The following is a 19,130-nucleotide window of genomic DNA, read 5'->3' as shown; positions in this document are numbered from 1 at the left end:
TCTCATGTAAACGCGCACAGACTCCCGACACACTACATGGAAACGTACCAGGCTTAGCGTTGAATCAAATGTTATGCTGTATTTTGAACCACAATATAACAAAATGTGCCACTCTTATTCATGCTACACTGCTGTTTTACTCTGATGTACTTGAATGTGTCTGTTCAAGCTGTGTTGGCAATGCAGACTTCACCGTATTTACTTGCATGACAAAAATAAAAATTTATAAAAAAAAAATAATATATAAAGCAATGACAGGTTCACTTAAAAAGCTTTAGCTGTGAATGAGACAGTTTCCTCACTCTACAGGCTTAAAAAATATCAGGTAAATTAGATTTTTTTGTTTTCACATTTACCTGCTTCTTCTTTCTTATGCTTTCCACATCCACTCCATCTGGGAAACTGATCTAACCAATTAGTGTCCTATCCCTAGGAATGCTGAAAACGTGCATAGGCATTATGGGCAGATGTAGACATGCGCAGGCTCATGTGGATTTCTCTCTCCTGTTGCTGCCTAATGATGCTCTGTTTCTATCATTAATAGATTGGTCTGAAATTGAGATGGATGGGTAAGGGGAGATAGCTTAAGAAACTTCCCCAGCTGAGAGGCATCTCCAATAATGCAATCTGACAAAGATTATAGTATATTTAAAACATTTATTACATACTTTGCAAAGTTTATCTTGCTTTATTTTGGTTTGAAAAAAAAAAAAAAATAGATGTCAAGTGATACAGGCCCGTTTGACTGAATCCCAAAGGTTATGAACATATACTTGTTCACATAAATAAAAATTAAGTTTGTTTAATTTAACTGAAAATTTAGAGTTATCGCTCTAGCACCACAGCTCTGTGGATGTTATACTGTTGTAACCCCAGTCTATAGTCATTTCTGTATTCCACCCTTGCAGGGAAAGGATTGGCAAGATAACAACTCGCTTTCATTATGATGACTCCAGTGGTAATATGCTACAGGGGTTTTACTTCCCTGTAATTTTTGACATCATGGGCATGTATGCATGGACAAAAACATGACTAACTGAGCGAGGTACTTTCACCCAAACATAACATTAAAATAGGTTTTCCTCATTCTTCAAATGAACACTATAAGGTATATCCCTGACTATATAGTGTTAAAACCACCATATATGCCTCTACCCACCACCACACTCTTGCCTCCCTAACTATAATAAAATCTTACTTGTATTCAAGTCTGCAGCTGCTGCCTCTGACCTGACTGCTGACATCATCAGAAGTGGTGGTCTGAGCCAACCACAATGCTTTCACATATGATTGGCTGAGACTGTCAAGGAGGCAGATCAAGGGCAGAGCCAGCACAAATCAAACATAGCCCTGGCCAATCAGCATCCCCTTATAGAGATTAATTGAATCAATGCATCTATATTAGGAAAGTTCAGTATCTGCATGCAGAGGGTGGAGACACTAAATGGCTGAGCTGCTCATTGTATAACACTGCCCCAGGAAGCACCTGTAGCAGCCATCTGAGGAGTAGCCAATTGATTTATCACTAAGCTGTAATTTAAACACTGCATTTTCTCTGAAAATACAGTGTTTACTGCAAAAAGCCTGGAATGATTCTACTCACCAGAACAAATGCAACAAGCTATAGAGTCCCTTTAACAGCAGAGAGCTGAATTATGCAGTGTATTATGTAGTAATGGATCCAGTCAAGCACAAACAGCAATGTTTGCCTTTTTAGGAACAAAACATAGAAAGATAGAATGTGATGGCAGATAAGAACCAGTCAGCCCATCCAGTCTGCCCAATGTTTTAAATACTTTCATTAGTCCCTGGCCTTATCTTATAGTTAGGATAGCCTTATGCCTATCCCACACATGCTTATAACTTATGTTTTAGAATCATAGAAGACTGATACAAAATAGTAAACAGAACATTGAAATGTAGTGCATCTCTTTTTTTTGCTAACATAATTTATTCCTTTATTAATACACTTTTACCGTCACCACAAAGCAGCGAGACCTGAACCTTATAATACAGACTTACTGATACATCGATCCTAATCACAACACAATCCTTAATTAAATGCTCATTCTCCGATCATCAATACTGAGGATAACCAGTGTCCTCATTCCTTCTGATATTAATACTGACTGCAATCACTGTGTATGCAGGACAGAGACTGACACAAACACACAGTATAATGCAATGCAACCCCAACCTCGGACTGCGAGAGCTAACCGTGGGCACACCAGCTACCCTGCACTACACATCCCACAATGCCCAGCGCACACCAGCTACCCTGCACTACATATCCCACAATGCCCAGCGCACACCAGCTACCCTGCACTACATATCCCACAATGCCCAGCGCACACCAGCTACCCTGCACTACATATCCCACAATGCCCAGCGCACACAGCCCTAGTCCGTAAATATTGTCAGTAAATACCGCCTAGCAACCCGCTCCCCATCAACGCACAACGTGCGGTAACTCCCGCCCCCTCCCCTCTCATAGCGATAAAGGTTCTCCTCCAGCCGTGTGACGGGGTGAGAATGCGCTGCGTACCCCGAGTTACACACTGCCCGCCATCTCACCGCTCAGGCCGTGGCTCGGCAATCCTCTACCGCTGGCTTGGGCCTGGCGCACGTTGCGTGCGCGCTCTCGTGCAGCTTGGAGACGCAGCGCGCGCTAGTCGTTGAGATTTGAATGTGGAGCGAGCTCAGCTGCAGTAACGGTGGCGGCGGGGGCTGCCCGGGGTGGGTCGGGTTTAGATCATACCGGGAGATTGTCTTACAGCGAGAACATTACCTGTGAGGACAGACAGTCACTGCTCCATTATTAGAGAGAGCTATTCTATGCACTGTGTGACTCCTTTCTCTGTCAGGGTCTAGTATGAGCTGGTAAGATGAAGTTCATTATACTGGGTTATTATACCAAGCAGGGACATGTTGCCTTAGCTCAGGCTGCCAGTCAATGAATAGTGTCCCATCGAACAGCATAGGCTCTATTTCATTGTTTTTTTTCAGTAGCTGAACTGAAAGCATAGCTGACAGAGAATTTTTCCACTTCAGCTATTTTGAATTTGAAATTCACTTTGCATTCTCACTTTAGTGAATAATCCTATAATTATTCAATTGTTCTCAAGGGAACATTCATACTCCAATAATAGTTTCAGCTCAGTTGTTTTGGTAGCAGTGGTGAACAGGCACCATCTTAGCTTCGACGGTTACACTGTGTTAAAGGGACACTCCAGGCGCCCAGACCACTTCTGCCCATTGGAGTGGTCTGGGTGCCAACTCCCACTACCCTTAACCCTGCAACTGTAAATATTGCAGTTTTCATAAACTGTAATATTTACCTTGCAGGGTTAACTCCTCCTCTAGTGGCTGTCTATTAGACAGCCACTAGAGGGCACTTCCTGGTTTATAGCACACATTTTGTGTGCTATAGCGTCACTGGCCATCCTATGGGGAGGTCTAATGCGCGTGCATGGCATTGCTGCACATGCGCATAGGGTCTCCCCCCCCCCCCCCCCCCCTGCAGATGCGCAATATGTTAATTTCCAGAACTTTTAGAGTGTAGTGGTGTTGTGGAGACAGGCTCCGGCAAAGAGTGTAGTGGTGTTGTGCAGACAGGCTCGGGCACCAAGTTTGTGAAACAAACCTATGACAAAAAGGACAAGGGGAGGTCTGATAGAAAGCAGTTGTTGTTGGGGGATTCTATCATAAGAGGTGTGGAGCTGGACAATAGTGGCCTTCCGAGATGTCATATTTTTAATGGCTTGCAAATAGGTTTCAGAGGTAAAGGAAGTTGTTTTTGTGTTTTTGCCGATTTTATGTATGGCAGGTTGCTTCCACACTGTCATTCTCTGCTTGTGCATAACACTCAGAATGATAGGTGGATGCGTATTAGGGACTTTAACCCCTTAAGACCGCAGGACGTACTATGCCGTCCTTATTTTGGTGGCTCTAAAAGCCGCAGGACGGCATAGTACGTCCTGCGATCTTATGTACTTACCCGGTCGCCGGCGATCCCACGCCGGCGATCGCGGTATGGGGGACTTACCCGGGAGCCCAGGGAGTCCCCCTGCGTCCTCTTCAGCCGCCCAGGGCCATGTGATCGCGAGGTCCTTGCGAGGACCCCGCGATCACATGGAAGGCATAGCCGTCCAAGGCATTGCCAGCAGGGGGAGTGCCTGTAATGACAGGTACTCCCCCTGCTGTCTGAAATACAAATAAAAAATGTTAAAACAGTGTAAAAATAAATTATATATACTTAGATCATATATATATTTATTATATATATGATCTAAGTATATATATACACACATATACACACATACACATAAATATGCATACACTGTCTACGTGTATTTTAATATTAATATATACATAATTATATATATATATTAATATCAAAATACACGTACAATGATATTGATTAAATATATATATAATTTTCATTATATATATATTTATATATAATAAAAAATAAATAAATATATAAATACGTTAAAAAAATAAATAAAAAAATAATAAAAAAATAATGAAAAAAAAATAGATAAAAAATATATAAACATGCGTAATTTCGTTCTAACTGTATTTTAAAATTAATATATATATATTGATATCAAAATACATGTAGAACGAAATAATATATATATCTATATACATAAGTATATACGTATATATCACTATGTATATACCTATAAATAAAAAATATGTATATACCTATACTATGTATATACCTATAAATACCTATAAATATAAATAAAAATAATTAAAAAAAATTATATACATATATATACACACATATATATATACACACATATATATATAATAATTCTACGCATATATTTATGTAATAATTTTACATAATTAGGTCATTTTATTAATTACAATTTGCAGGACCTGCCTGCCAACCCAGGCCAAAAGTTCAGGGAATTACATTGTCTAGCACTATATTTAACTCTGTAACTTTCCAAGACACCATGAAACCTGTACATGGGGGGTACTGTTTTACTCGGAAGACTTCGCTGAACACAAATATTAGTGTTTCAAAACAGTAAAATATATTACAGCGACGATATCGTCAGTGACAGTGAAATTTTTTGCATTTTTCACACACAAATGGCACTTACACCGACGATATAATTGTTGTGATACGTTTTACTGTTTTGAAACACTAATATTTGTGTTCAGCGAAGTCTCCTGAGTATAACAGTACCCCTCATGTACAGGTTTTATGGTGTTTTCAAAAGTTACAGAGTCAAATATAAGGTTTGCGTTTCAGTTTTTTCACATTAAAATTCGCCAGGTTGCCTTTGAGACCGTATGGTAGCCCAGGAATGAAAATTATCCCCATGATGGCATACCATTTGCAATAGTAGACAACCCAGGGTATTGCAAATAGGGTATGTTCAGTTTTTTTAGTAGCCACTTAGTCACAAACACTGGCCAAAATTTGCGTTCAAATTAGTTTTTTGCATTTTCAAATATTAACACTAACTTTGGCCAGTGTTTGTGACCAAGTGGCTACTAAAAAAGACTGGACATACTCAATTTGCAATACCTTAGGTTGTCTACTTTTGCAAATGGTATGCCATCATGGGGGTAATTCTTATTTCTGGGCTACCATATGGTCTCAAAGGCAACGTAATCAATCTGGCGAATTTCAATGTAAAAAAACTGAAATATGTAACACGCTATATTTGACCCTGTAACTTCCCAAAACACCATAAAACCTGTACATAGGGGGTACTGTTTTACACGCGAGACATCGCTGAATACAAATATGTGTATTGTATTGCAGTAAAAGCAAACAGTATTATGACATTCACAGTTAGAATGTCACGTAGAACTAAAAAAATGTAAAAAAATTCTTATTTTCTCCCATTTTTTAAATATTTTTTTCATATTAAATTATGTTCCATACCTAAATATTTGATGTTAAACGAAAGCCCCGTTTCCCCTGAATAAAATGATATATAATAATGGGGGGTGCATTTAATATGAAAGAGGTGAATTACGGTTGGACAGACATATAGCGCAAATGCCAGGTTTTGTTTACGTTTTTTTGGATCACAACTTGTACATTTGGCTGCGGTCTTAAGGGGTTAAGTAGTGGCTTAGTAAATGGTGTCGGGAGCAAGGATTTGGCTTAAAAAAATTATAAGCTTAGTCATGTCTACAAATGCTCGCAGTTTAGGGAATAAAATCCATGAACTTGTGGCAATAATGACAACTGATAATGTAGATTTAGTCGCTGTTACTGAGACATGGTATAATGATAAAAATGACTGGAACATAACAATACCAGGGTATTCTTTATATAGAAAAGACAGAGAAGGCAAGAAAGGGCGAGGGGTGGCCCTGTATGTAAACAATGGCATAAAAGCTAGCCTAATGTTAGGTGTGTGGTGAATATAGAGTCAGTTTGGGTCACAATAGAATTTGGTAATCACACAGTAACTCGTGTAGGTGTGATTTATAGGCCCCCAGGACAAATAGTTAGATAATTTACTAGTTGAACTAGCTAAAATGACAATGAAGTGGAAAGTTATCATCATGAGTGATTTTAACCTTCCGGATGTGAACTGGAAAACCAAAGTAGCTGCTTGTGCCAGGAGCACACATACAGGTGATACTCGAAAAATTAGAATATCGTGCAAAAGTTCATTTATTGCAACGTAAAAGGGGAAACTAATATATGATAGACGCATTACATGCAAAACAAGATAGTTCAAGCCGTGATTTGTCATAAGTGCGATGATTATGGCTTACAGCTCATGAAAATCCCAAATCCACAATCTCAGTAAATTAGAATATTACATGCAATCAATAAAACAAGGAGTGTACATAGAACAATATCGGACCTCTGAAAAGTATAAGCATGCATATGGACTCAGTACTTAGTTTGGGCCCCTTTTGCAGCAATTACTGCCTCAATGCGGCGTGGCATGGAAGCTATGAGCCTGTGGCACTGCTGAGGTGTTATGGAAGACCAGGATGCTTCAATAGCGGCCTTCAGCTCTTCTGCATTTTTCGGTCTCGTCTCTCATCTTTCTCTTGGCAATGCCCCATAGATACTCTATGCGGTTCAGGTCAGGTGAGTTTGCTGGCCAATCAAGCACAGTAATCCCATGGTCATTGAACCAGGCTTTGGTGCTTTTGGCAGTGTGGGCAGGTGCCATGTCCTGCTGGAAAATGAAGTCGGCATCTCCATAAAGCTAGTCAGCGGAAGGAAGCATGAAGTGCTCCAAAATCTCCTGGTAGATGGCTGCGTTGACCCTGGACTTAATGAAGCATAGTGGACCAACACCAGCAGATGACATGGCTCCCCAAATCAACACAGACTGTGAAAACTTCACACTGGACTTCAAGCACCTTGCAGTGTGTGCCTCTCCATTCTTCTTCCATACTCTGGGTCCTTGGTTTCCAAATGAGATGCAAAAGTTGCTCTCATAAGAAAAGAGGACTTTGGACCACTAAGCAACAGACCAGGTCTGTTTTTCTTTAGCCCAGGTAAGACGCTTATGACATTATTTGTTGTTCAGGAGCGGCTTGACAAGAGGAATACGACATCTGAACCCATGTCCGGGATGCGTCTGTGTGTGGGGGCTCTTGATGCACTGACTCCAGCCTCAGTCCACTCCTTGTGAAAGTCTCCAACACATTTGAATGGCCTTTTCCTGATAATCCTCTCCAGGCTTCGGTCATCCCTGCTTCTTGTGCACCTTATTCTTCCATACTTTCCCTTCCACATAACTTATTAATGTGCTTTGATATACAGCACTTTGGGAACATCCAACTTCCTTCACAATTACCTCTTGAGGCTTTCCCTCCTTATGGAGGGTTTTCTGCACAACTGTCAGGTCAGCAGTCTTCCCCATGATTGTGATTCCTACTGAACCAGAATGAGAGACCATTTGAAGGCTCAGAAACCCTTTGCAGGTGTTATGGCTTGCTTAGCTGATTAGTGGGACACTGTAAGCCTAGAGTATTGCACCTTTTCACAATATTCTAATTTACTGAGATTGTGGATTTGGGGTTTCATGAGTTGTAAGCCATAATCGTCACACAATGACAAATCACGACTTGAACTATCTTGCTTTGCATGTAGTGCATCTATCATATATTGGTTTCCCCTTTCACATTGTATTACTGAAATAAATGAACTTTTGCACGATATTCTAATTTTTCGAGTATCACCTGTATTCTAAGCTCTCTGCTTGGATTATCTCTAGAACAAGTTGTTGAGGAGCCAACTCGTAAGGAGGCTTTACTAGATTTAGTGGTAACAAATGGAGATTTCGTATCTGATATTAATGTAGTTGAAAGTTTAGGATCTAGTGATCACCAGTCAGTGTGGTTTAATATAAGAACAGTGACTGAGACACACCATACAAAAACAAAAGTTTTAGATTTAGAATGTGTGTAATGGAGTCTTTATTAGACTGGAGCAGTTGAGTTCCAAGAGAACTATTTAAAAGTTGCACTACTTAAGGCAACAGAAAATTGCATTAGGCTTGTCAGTAAGAGCAAAAAAATAAAGAAACCCCTGTGGTACTCTGCAGAAGTGGCCAAAATAGTGTAAAAGAAAAAGTTAGCATTTAGTAATTATAAAAAAAGTCCAGAGTAAGGAAGATAGACAGGTCTATAAGATTAGGCACAAAGAGTTGTTTTGATGGTGTACTAGCAATACCATTGATGGATTTATTTAACCAATCACAGCGAATGTTGTGCCCATACACAAGAAAGGTAGTAGGGAGGAATTGGGCAATTATAGGCCAGTAAGCCTTACTTCAGTAGTGGGAAAAGTAATGGAAACCATGTTGAATGATAGGCTTGTTGAACATCTAAAATCACATGGATTTCAAGATCAGAGACATGGGTTTACTTCAGAGAGGTCATGCCAAACTAATCTTATTGATTTTTTTTTTTGATTGGGTAACTAAAATAATAGATAAGGGTGGTGCAGTAGAGATTGCTTGCCTAGATTTTAGAAAAAGGCTTTTGACACTGTCGCACATAGAAGGCTTCTCAATAAACTGTAATCTTTAAGTTTGGATTCTAATATTGTTAAAGGGACACTATAGTCACCAGAACAACTGCAGCTTAATGTAGTTGTTCTGGTGAGTATAATGGCTCCCTTCAGGCATTTATGGCCACTTGAGGGGCTTCCTGACTCTGGGCTGCACAGTAAGCAGCCCTGCTGTTCAGCATCCCCATGCTCTGCATGGAGTTGCTGAATTTTCCTCATAGAGATGCATTTATTCAATGCATCTCTATGAGGAGGTCTTGATTGGCCAAAACTGCATTTTGCCTCATCCCTGTGCCGATTTTAACCAATCCAATGCATTGGCTAAAAATCGTCCATTTTGATGTCACAAAGGGGGTGGAGCCAGCACCGGTAGACCCGCACAGCGCTGGAGATAAGGTGAGTTTTAAACTTTTATACAGGGAGGGGGGAGGGGGAAGCCACCTAAATGGGTAGGTTTAGCACTATAGGGTCAGGAATCAATTTTTGTGTTCCTGACCCTATAGTGATCCTTTAAATGGGTTCGGCAGTGGCTGAGGGACAGGCAACAGAGGGTTGTAGTCAATGGAGTATAGTCGAAGCAAGGTCTTGTCATCAATGGGATACCTCATGGATCTGTGCTTGTACCCATTCTCTTTAATATTTTTTATTAGTGATATTGCAGAAGGCCTTGATGGTAAGGTATGTATTTTTGCTGATGATACAAAAATATGTAACAGGGTTGATGTTCCAGGAGGGATAAGCTAAATGGCGAATGATTTAGGTAAACCAAAAAAATGGTTGGAGCTCTGGCAACTGACATTTAATATGGATAAGTGCAAAATAATCAATCTTGGATGTAAAAACCCAAGGGCAGAGTCAGGGCCGGATTAAGAGCCCAGTGGGCCTGGGCCTAATTACAAAATCTTATTGACCAAAAACACTAAAACAGTCCTACCTCCTAAGCGTCATGTATCTGATGGAGATGGTGCTGGAGGGAAACTCATAGGATGCAACTATGAGAAAACACATACCCTTTGCTAATCTCACGCTTTCATCTTTTAAGTCAACCCATATCCCCTAACAGCAGTGTCCAGTAAAGCAGGAAGTCTAAGGATGCGGTAAAAGGGTGGGCCACTGACACAAATCACATAACCAGAACAGCCGAAAGGGCGAACATACACAAAAAGGGGGCATGTCTTTGTTCCCATGTCTTCCAGTCCTCTAGTGTCTATGTCCCCATGTCTCCCAGTGTCCCCATGTCACTAGGACACTAGGGGACATTGAGAGACATGGGGACACTGGGAGACATGGGGGCACAGATGCTAGGGAACACTGCGAGACCTGGGGACACTGAGACTCTTGGGGACATTGGGAGACATGGGGACACTGGGTGACAGACACAAGGGGACACTGGGAGACATGGGGCACTGAGACACTGTGATATAGGGGACACTGGAGACTTGATAAAGACCTAGGTACAGGTCAAAATGTTGCAGTGTCCAATAAACCTGGCTAAATCTATCACAGTGAGTGCCTGAATTATTTTTCTTTTATACTAGGTGACACAGAGACACTACGGGCACAGAGAGACATGGGGCACTGAGAGACATGGTGTACTGAGACACTCTGATACATAGGGGACACTAATACATAGGGAACATTGGAGACTTGATAAAGACCTGGGTATAGGTTGAAACGTTGCAGTGTCCAATAAACCTGCCTAAATCTATCACTGTCAGTGCATGATATTTTTTCTTTTATACTAGGGGACACTGAGACACTAGGAGACATGGGGACACTGGGAGACATTGGGAGACCAGGGGACTTTGGGAGACTAGGAAACATTGAGACAGTAGGGACACTGGCACACTACAGACACTGAGAGACACCAGGGACACATGGGGATACTGAGATACTATGGACACTGGCTGGGAGACATGGGGACACTGGGAGTGCCCCATGTTTCCTAGGTCTCAAAGTCGCCCAGTGTCCCCATGTCTCCCTGTGTCCCCCAGTGTCTCCATGTCTCTCAGTGTACCCTAGTGTCTCAGTGTGTCTGTGTCCCCATGTCTCCCAGTGTCCCAATGTCACTAAGACACTAGGGGACACTTAGAGACATTGGGAGACGTGGGGCCACTGAGACACTAGGGACAGTGGCTGGGAGACATGGGGACACAGACTAGGGGCCACTGGGAGACATGGGTCCCTAGTGTCTCAGGTTCCCCAGTGTCCCAATGTCTCAGCGTCCCCATGTCTCAGAGCTGCTGTCTGGACTCTCAGTGAGTAGAGAGAGGCAGGGAGGGAGATGCCGTAACTTCTTATCACTGCCTCTCTCCACACAAACAGCGACCCCTACTGGCCGGCGTTGGTATTGCAGAACAATATCTGTTTATACTGAGACAGACATTTGTATTGCCGGTATTACTGCAATACAGGCACCGGCTAGGCAGCCTCAAATACCTGAGAAATACCTGGAAACCCTAAGAAATACATGAGAAATACCTGGCAACCCTAAGAGTAGCGTGTTAAAAAAAAAAAAGAATTTTTTTTTTTTTAAATCAATGGGCCTATTCCATGGGCCTGGAGCTGCAGCTCCATCAGCCCCTATGTTAATCCGACCCTGGGCAGAGTGTAGAATATGTGATAGAGTCCTTACATCAACATCTGTGGAAAGGGATTTAGGGGTAATATTTTCAGATGACATAAAGGTGGGCAGACAGTGTAATAGAGCAGCAGGAAATGCTAGCAGAATGCTTGGTTGTATAGAGAGAGGTATTATCAGTAGAAAGAGGGAAGTGCTCATGCCATTGTAGAGAACACTGGTGATACCTCACTTATTATGTTATTTATATTGCGCCAACAAATTTGCGCTTTACGGTGTGTGGACAAACAGACATGTAGTTGTAACCAGACAAGTTGGACACACAGGAACAGTGGGGTAGAGCCCTGCTCAATGAGCTTACATGCTAGAGGGAGTGGGGTAAAGTGACACAAAAGGTAAGGATAGTTTTAGACTAATGACAGTTGCAATATTATTGTTATTTATATAGCGCCAACAAATTCTGCAACACTTTACAGTGTGTTGACGAACAGACCTGTAGTTGTAACCAGACAAGCTGGACACACAGGAACAGTGGGGTAGAACCCTGCTCAATGAGCTTACATGCTAGAGGGAGTGGGGTAAAGCGACACAAAAGGTAAGGATAGTATTAGACTAATGACAGTTGCAATATTATTGTTATTTATATAGCGCCAACAAATTCTGCAACGCTTTACAGTGTGTTGACGAACAGACCTGTAGTTGTAACCAGACTCAGTTGGAGTATTGTACGCAGTACTGGAGACCATATCTCCAAAAGGATATTGATACTTTAGAGAGAGTTCAGAGAAGGGTTACTAAACTGGTTCATGGATTGCAGGATAAAACTTACAAGGAAAGGTTAAAGGAACACTATAGTCACCTAAATTACTTTAGCTAAATAAAGCAGTTTTAGTGTATAGATCATTCCCCTGCAATTTCACTGCTCAATTCACTGTCATTTAGGAGTTAAATCACTTTGAGAATTAAAACATAAGAACTAAGAATTTTGAGAATTAAAAGTAGCTTACTCAGTGCTTTTAGAGCTAAGACTGTGCATGCCTTTGAGAAAGACATTTTGGCATTAGGGGTGTGGCAAAAAAGAGGTAGGCTTATGGTGCAGCATTCTGCAATAAACCTTCTGTGCAAAAACAAGAAAAGCCCTCTTACCTCTCCACATGTCCCTACTTTTTCTCATTCATGATATACTTCTTCTACCGTTGCCGCTTCCTTTTTTCATACAAGTCAACTATCATTTTTGAAAATATAAAATTTTTCCATAACACAATGGATCAAACAGTTACTTTTTAGTACACTTAAAAATCCCCCACGGAGCCGTGCAAACACATACACATGGACACACACAAATACAGACAGTCTTACAGGCACACAGACACATTCTTACAGCCATGCAGATCTATATATACAGGCACTCAGATACAGGCACACAATCATACAGCCATATAGACAAAGCCAGAGCGATATAGCACACATACAGACAAAGCCAGACAGACATAGACATACACACACTCATACTGACAAACTGTCATATAGACGCACAATTAAGTTGTAGGGGGGAATTTAAATTGACATAAGGTAAGCCCATCTCTTACTTCCAGCAGTGACCTCATCTCTGGTGTTCTACACACAGCGTCTTTGCATCTCGCTCTGTGGTGATGTAATTCATTATTACAATCCAAGCTGCCAGGAGTGGAGTTTAGAACTTGGCTGTCCCTGCTTCACATTGCAGAGACCCTGCAACTACCTCTATAATTAAACCGCTTGCTACAACAGGGGTGCATCTTATATAAAGCTCTTGCAGCCATAATGTTGGCAAAGCACCCGGGGAGATGTAGTCCACAACATCTGAAGTGCCAAAGGTTGCCTACCCCTGAAAACCAGGGATTTTTGTTTAAATTTATTTTGTTGTGTTTGATCACCTAATACAGCAAAACAAAAATTCAGCTAGATGGAAAATAACATCCTTCTGCTACAAGGTTTGATTTTGCTCCATATAATAAAGACAATGCTTGCTAATAATAATAATTAATATCGCTATTTATATAGTGTCAACTGATTCCGCAGCACTTTACAATATTATGAAAGAGGGAGAAATTTACAATAAAATTAGGCAATTACACATTGACACAGGAACAATAGGTAGATGAGGGCCCTACAAAAACACAACAGGGCAGCAAGGGTGACAGCCACCAAACAAGGTGGAAAAGTAGTAGAACTGGAGGTGAGAGTTGTGTGGCTGTTCAGGAGAACAAGAGACAGATATGGATAAGTATAGATAAGTTACTTTGGGAGTCCATAAGCATTTCTGAACAGATGTGTTTTGAGGAACTTCTTAAACAATTAAGACTAGGGGAGAGTCTAATGGGGGTAGGCAGACTGTTCCAAAGTGTCAGTAATTTATGGGGATCCAACACGTAAAGGAATAGTAACATATACCGGATCTTAGGATGGTCGGGCTAACAACACAAAGACAGAGAGTACTCAGAAACAAGCCGAGGTCAGGGATGCCAGAAATCAGGAACAAGTGTACCAGAGCCGAGTCAAAGCAAGGTAGAATAGTCAAATGATGCAAAAAGTCAAATCCAATCGAAATACACAATAATAACGTGCTATTGGGACTATACAGAACCACAAGCCTTAAAGGGACACTCCAGGCACCCAGACCACTTCTGCCCATTGGAGTGGTCTCGGTGACAACTCCCACTACTCTTAACCCTGCAAGTGTAATTATTGCTGTTTTTTTTTATAAACTGCAATAATTACCTTGCAAGGTTAATTCCACCTCTAGTGGCTGTCTCCATCCTGGAAGGTCGCAGGAAGACTGAGCTCCAGCCAAAAATCTACAAAAAACGACTTAAAAGGGGAAAAAACACCCCATTCTTCACACAAAAACACCCTCCCGCACCACCGGAGAAACCTAGCAGTGGACTAAACACCCACCGCGCTTGTCAACTGGCAGCTGCGGCCTAAACTCAAAAGAGGCCTGGTGTTGCCCTGGCGGGAGAAACGGACGATCTCCGTGCCGGGGGTGACGCAGGCTTTTATCCCCGTGAATAGTCTGAGAATCGTACCCCCCTCCCCCACCGGGCCGGCGGGGGTCATCCTGGCCTCCAACAAGCAAGAACGAACCACTAAGCGAGAACTAACCCCCAGAAAACTCCTGGGCGACACTAGTGAAAGCAGCCTACACGCGGTCCCCAAAAATGGCCGCTGGCAATATTACACAAACCTGGGAAGCAGAATTCCAACAGAGATTCGACACTATATGGAGCGCCTGGGACAATCGAAAAAAGCCACCAGAAATGCCTGCACCCGCGGCTCAACCTCCGGAGAGAGCTCCGGGGCGATGCCTCACTCCTGAGTGGAAGACCCAGAAGGCCCAAGGCAACACCCACAACCCACGCTCCAGAATGCGCTGTCGTCACCCGAGATCCTGCAATCTTCCACCAAAATCAGTGAAAGCAGCTCATAGATATGAGAACTTGGGACCGGGCAAAACCCGAGGCTGTAATGATGCGGCACGACACGGCAGTGAGGAAGATCTCTCAACATGGCAGCGGTTCCGGCACTGTCCATCACCTATACCCAAAGCGGCATCACGGAGGTCACTCAGGAGAGTGCACACAAGGGCACAGCTGCAGCTGGAGAAAAGGAAAATAACCCCAAAAACGACCAAAGCACCGACCTACCTACCTGCGATCATTGGCTCCGCCATACACCACGCTGCCGTATGGGACTCTACCCTGCCTGTAGCAGGTTTTGGCTGACTCTGACCCAAACATGGCCTGGCTTGTATAGCCCAACTGCTTGATATATGTATGAGGGCTATTTAACACTAAGCATTGCTGTTGTCATTAGCAGTCACCCAGCCTGTCTATTAGCTTGCACCCATTATGTTCCTATCCCTCCAACAGGCTGCATACATGTCTAGCAAGTTTTAGCTAGATCCATAACATTGTTTTGTTTGCCTCATAGGCAGTTTGATGCAGCTTGTTTATTCTTCCATAATGTACACCAATTAAGCAACATCTCATATGTGCATACTACTTTGATAAAGCCTTACCTAGCAAGGTTTCTTTACTGCACATAAGTCAATAGCCACCCTATCTGGTGGTACATTATGTTGTTATTAAGCTCCTTCAATATCCTTTCATTTAAAAAATGTGCATGTAATCTGTAATACCCCTCTGTTATAAGCAATGAAAATAAGCGTGAGGATTGCCGTCGGGGTACCCCACGCGTGTTGTAATATCTTTATGCACTGCAAAAAAAAAAATACACTTAGAATGAAATTGTATATATATCTATGTATATATAAATAAAGAAAAATAATATGAAATATACATATGTATATATATGTATACAAAATGACATAAATAATTATCGTATTTTTCGCTCCATAAGACGCACCAAGTGTTTAGAGGAGGAAACCCAGAAAAAAAAAATATTCTGAACAAACTGTCCCAGAGTGTTTCTTACTACGGGACAGTTTGTTCAGAATATTTTTTTTCTCCCCTTACCACCCACTCCCCTCCTCTGTCCCATACTGATTTTTAACCCCTCCTCCCCTGTCCCATAGTGATTTTTAACCCCCCATCCCCTGTCCCATAGTGTCCTTTAACCCCCTCCCCTTGTCCAATAGTGTTCTTTAACATCCCCTCCCCTTGTCCAATAGTGTTCTTTAACCCCCTACTCCCCTTGTCCAATAGTGTTCTCCTCCTCTCATCCCATAGTGTTTCCCCCCTTCTCTCATCCCATAGTGTTCCCCTCATCCCATAGTGTTCTCCCTTCTTGTCCAATAGTGTTCTCCCCTCATCCCATAGTGTTTCCCCCCCTCCCCTTGTCACATAGTGCACTTTTCCTCCCATAGTGTCCCATAATTACTTACATGTATTGTAGCGTGGGCCGGCAGAACAGCGCGCACCGCGGTACAGAAACTTATATTTCTGGTTCCGGTTTCCGGCCGGACTGAAAGAAAGTGTGCACACTGAGTTCTGCCGGCCCACGCTACAATACAAGTAAGTAAAACTTCACATTCGCTCCATAAGACGCACACTTTTGAGGGGAAAAAAAGTATGTCTTATGGAGGGAAAAATACGATATAAATATACACGTAGACTTCAAATATATAAATAGGCATATATATTTAAATTCTATGTGCGTATTTATGTAATATTTTTACATAATTAAGTAATTTTATTAATTGCAGTTTGAGGGACCTGCCTGCCAACCCAGGCCAAAAGTCCAGATAATTTAATTTGCTAGTACTGTATTTTACCATGTAACTTTCTATGACACCCTAAAATCTGTACATGGGGGTTACTGTTTTACTCGGGAGACTTTGCTGAACACAAATATTAGTGTTTCAAAACAATAAAACATATCACAGCGATGATATTGTCAGTGAAAGTGACTTTTTTTTGCATTTTTCACACACAAACAGAACTTTACTGATGATATAATTGTTGTGATACGTTTTATTGTTTTGAAACACTAATATTTGTGTTTAGCAAAGTCTCCTGAGTATAACAGTACCCCATGAACAGGTTTTATAGCGTTTTTGAAAGTTGCAGGGTCAAATATTTTTAAATTGAAAATTGGCAGGTTGGTTACGTTGCCTTTGAGAGCGTATGGTAGCCCAGGAATAAGAATTACCCCCATGATGGCATACCATTTGAAAAAGAAGACAACCCAAGGTATTGCAAATGGGGTATGTCCAGTCTTTTTTAGTAGCCACTTAGTCACAAACACTGGCCACAATAGCATTCAATTTTGTTTTTTGCAATTTTCACACACAAACAAATATGAACGCTAACTTTGGCCAGTGTTTGTGACTAAGTGGCTACTAAAAAAGATTGGACATTCCCCATATTAAATACCCTAGGTTGACTACTTTAAAAAATATGTACTTCTGGGGTGATTCAGAGATTTATGACAGATAATAGTGTTACAATGTCACTATTGATACATTTTAAAAATATATTTTTTGAAACCGCAATTTCCTACTTGTACTTATAGCCCTATAACTTGCAAAAAAGCACGTAAACACTGTGTGTTTTTAAACTCAGGACTAAATTTTGAATCTATTTAGCAGTTTTTTTCATTAGCTGTCTTAGGTAAGTAAAAGATTTTTCAAGCAAAAGTAAAAAAAAAAAATTTTTTTTCAATTTTTACCATATTTTATTATTTTTTTTTAAAGTAAATTATATGACTTGATATAAATAATGGTATGTAAAGAAAGCCCCTTTTGTCCTGAAAAAAACCAATATATAACTTGTATGGGAACAGTAAATGAGAGAGCGTAAAATTACAGCTAAACACAAACACCACAAAAGTGTTAAAAGAGCCCTGGTCGTTAACGTGCAACATCGCAAAAACAGGCAGGTCCTTAAGGGGTTAGACATTAACAGGTAATGGGCACAAGGGACATACTGAGAACTTTCGGTGCTGAAATGTTAGCCAGTCTTAACTCTTTTACATTTTTCATTGCTGTGCCTGACAGATGATATATATACATTTACATGAAAACAAAACAATTACTTTATATAGCTAATAATAATTATTTAAGCACTCTATATTATAAAACCTTTTTTATGTCTATAATTAAACACCTATTGTGAAATGTGCAACATTCTTAACGTTCTCTCGATCTCCTTTGCTTAGGGACTATGCCTACACTTTTTGGTTATCCAACAAGTACAGAAAGTTATACTGCACTAATAATGGTATTATTTCCCTGACTCCTTTCTCTCTGTTACTAGGTTGAATACGTAGTAAAAAAGCCAAAATATTCCTCTGCATTCCAAATCAGTAGCAGGATGTTGCGCCTTACAATTGTTTCTGCAAGGATTCACCATTCTAAATCTACTAAACCAGAGTGCTTTGTGACAGCAAATTTCGAAGGTATTTTTATTTTTTTAAATAAATTACTAGAATAATTGATAAAAAAACAAACAAAAAAACAACACGAATAAAGATAAAAAAGAAACTTTAGTATATGTATTTTAATTCTGTACATCATAATATTATGTTGAGTTTTACATCTAGATGTTGTGGTTTAAATAGAAATGAGTGCTTACATAGTTGGAAAAAGTTTTAAAATAACACATCTTCAATATCTGATCTTTAGCCAGTTATGGACCTGCATTCATTTCCCACTCCCCTGTAGAAGAATGATAATCTGGTCACTTAATACCCTATGCCAGCATGGAATGTCATTTTCATGTAGTGTTTGTAGCTCTAAATATCCATGAATTTGTTAAAGGACCACAAAATGCATCCAGAAACTTAATCTCGGAAGTGGTTTGGGTGCAGAGGCTCTGTAGTTTTAACTCTGCAATTTAAAATATTGCAGTTTTGTAGCACCAGAGGTGCTTCCCCTGCAACAATCGATTAAAACCCATGCCACCAAATGCAGCTCATAGAAAACCATTTCCTATGAGAAGCAGTTGTTTTGATGCGTATGGCATGCACCACACATGTGCACCATGTCCGTTCGATTGTGCATTCCTCATGAAAGGGACATAGCAA

At 40.9% G+C, this 19,130-nt stretch overlaps 2 protein-coding genes across 6 annotated transcripts in view; one reads left to right on the top strand and one right to left on the bottom strand.

The window, feature by feature from the left end:
• KANSL3 (KAT8 regulatory NSL complex subunit 3) overlaps window positions 1-2,644 on the bottom strand; it is a 61,828-nt gene extending 59,184 nt beyond the window's left edge. For 2 of the 5 annotated variants that reach the window (XM_063448609.1, XM_063448608.1), the window contains exon 1: window positions 2,546-2,625. The gene's annotated coding sequence lies outside the window, so the exon portion shown is untranslated. Of the gene's footprint in view, window positions 1-2,545 lie in introns of all 5 variants that reach the window. The other 3 variants (XM_063448605.1, XM_063448607.1, XM_063448606.1) reach the window with 2 other exon arrangements.
• A 157-nt stretch (window positions 2,645-2,801) lies between these two features.
• FER1L5 (fer-1 like family member 5) overlaps window positions 2,802-19,130 on the top strand; it is a 118,115-nt gene continuing 101,786 nt past the window's right edge. Inside the window, exons 1-2 of the mRNA XM_063448614.1 lie at window positions 2,802-2,880; window positions 18,362-18,503. Of these exons, the coding sequence (XP_063304684.1) occupies window positions 18,419-18,503 (85 nt within the window). The 5' untranslated portion in view covers window positions 2,802-2,880; window positions 18,362-18,418. The remainder of the gene's footprint in view (window positions 2,881-18,361; window positions 18,504-19,130) is intronic.

Source organism: Pelobates fuscus, chromosome 3, assembly GCF_036172605.1.
Source record: "Pelobates fuscus isolate aPelFus1 chromosome 3, aPelFus1.pri, whole genome shotgun sequence".
NCBI lineage: Eukaryota > Metazoa > Chordata > Amphibia > Anura > Pelobatidae > Pelobates > Pelobates fuscus.
The sequence above is the reverse complement of the archived record's forward strand: the minus strand, read 5'-3'. Positions and strand labels throughout refer to the sequence as shown.